Source organism: Conger conger, chromosome 1 (assembly GCF_963514075.1).
Source record: "Conger conger chromosome 1, fConCon1.1, whole genome shotgun sequence".
NCBI lineage: Eukaryota > Metazoa > Chordata > Actinopteri > Anguilliformes > Congridae > Conger > Conger conger.
The window spans coordinates 94,267,927-94,269,070 of NC_083760.1; the positions used below are offsets into that span (position 1 = coordinate 94,267,927).

At 55.4% G+C, this 1,144-nt stretch overlaps 1 protein-coding gene across 1 annotated transcript in view; it reads right to left on the bottom strand.

Annotated features, from left to right (window-relative positions):
* Positions 1–600, bottom strand: part of dcdc2b (doublecortin domain containing 2B) — a 20,537-nt gene extending 19,937 nt beyond the window's left edge. Inside the window, exon 1 of the mRNA XM_061216079.1 lies at positions 292–600. Coding sequence (XP_061072063.1) covers positions 292–566 — 275 coding nt within the window. The 5' untranslated portion in view covers positions 567–600. The remainder of the gene's footprint in view (positions 1–291) is intronic.
* Between the last annotated feature and the right edge of the window lie 544 nt (positions 601–1,144).

Consider the following 1,144-nt stretch of genomic DNA (forward strand, 5'->3'; position numbering starts at 1 on the left):
TGTGTGTGTGTGTGTGTGTGAGCAGTAGGGTGTGTGTGTGTGTGTGTGTGAGCAGTAGGGTGTTTGTGTGTGTGTGTGAGCAGTAGGGTGTGTGTGTGTGTGTGTGTGTGTGAGCAGTAGGGTGTGTGTGTGTGTGTGTGTGAGCAGTAGGGTGTGTGTGTGTGTGTGTGTGAGCAGTAGGGTGTGTGTGTGTGTGTGTGTGAGCAGTAGGGTGTGTGTGTGTGTGTGTGTGTGTGAGCAGTAGGGTGTGTGTGTGTGTGTGTGTGAGCAGTAGGGTGTGGTGGTACTCACTCCAGTCTCTTGAAGCGCTCAAATCCCGCGGCGACGTAGCGGGCCCCGCTCTGGAGGTCCTTCAGCTGGTGGACACGGTGGCCCTCGGCCGGCGTGTACAGGGTCCTCACCGCCACGGGCGCGCAGATGGTCTGCGTCACGTCGTTCAGGAAGCTCTCCAGGTTGGCCACCTGCCGGTGGTTCACCACGAACCTCCGTCCGGGGAAGAAGGGGTCGCCGTTCCGGTAGACCATTACGTTTTTCACCGGGGGCAAGGCAGTCCCCTGAGTGCCCATTTCTGCTGAGGACCCCCCCACACACCGCTCTGTCTCTTTTTCTCACACACACACACACACACACACACACACACACACCGCTCTGTCTCTTTTCCTCACACACACACACACACACACACACCGCTCTGTCTCTTTTCCTCACACACACACACACACACACACTGCTCTGTCTCTTTTCCTCACACACACACACACACACTGCTCTGTCTCTTTTCCTCACACACACACACACACACACCGCTCTGTCTCCTTTCCTCACACACACACACACACACACTGATCTGTCTCTTTTCCTCACACACACACACACACACTGATCTGTCTCTTTTCCTCACACACACACACACACACACACACACCCCGCTCTGTCTCTTTTCCTCACACACACACACACACCCCGCTCTGTCTCTTTTCCTCACACACACACACACACACCGCTCTGTCTCTCTGTCCGTCTCTCACACACACACACACACACACACACACACCGCTCTGTCTCTTTTCCTCACACACACACACACACACACACCGCTCTGTCTCTCTGTCCCTCTCTCTCACACACACACACACCGCTCTGT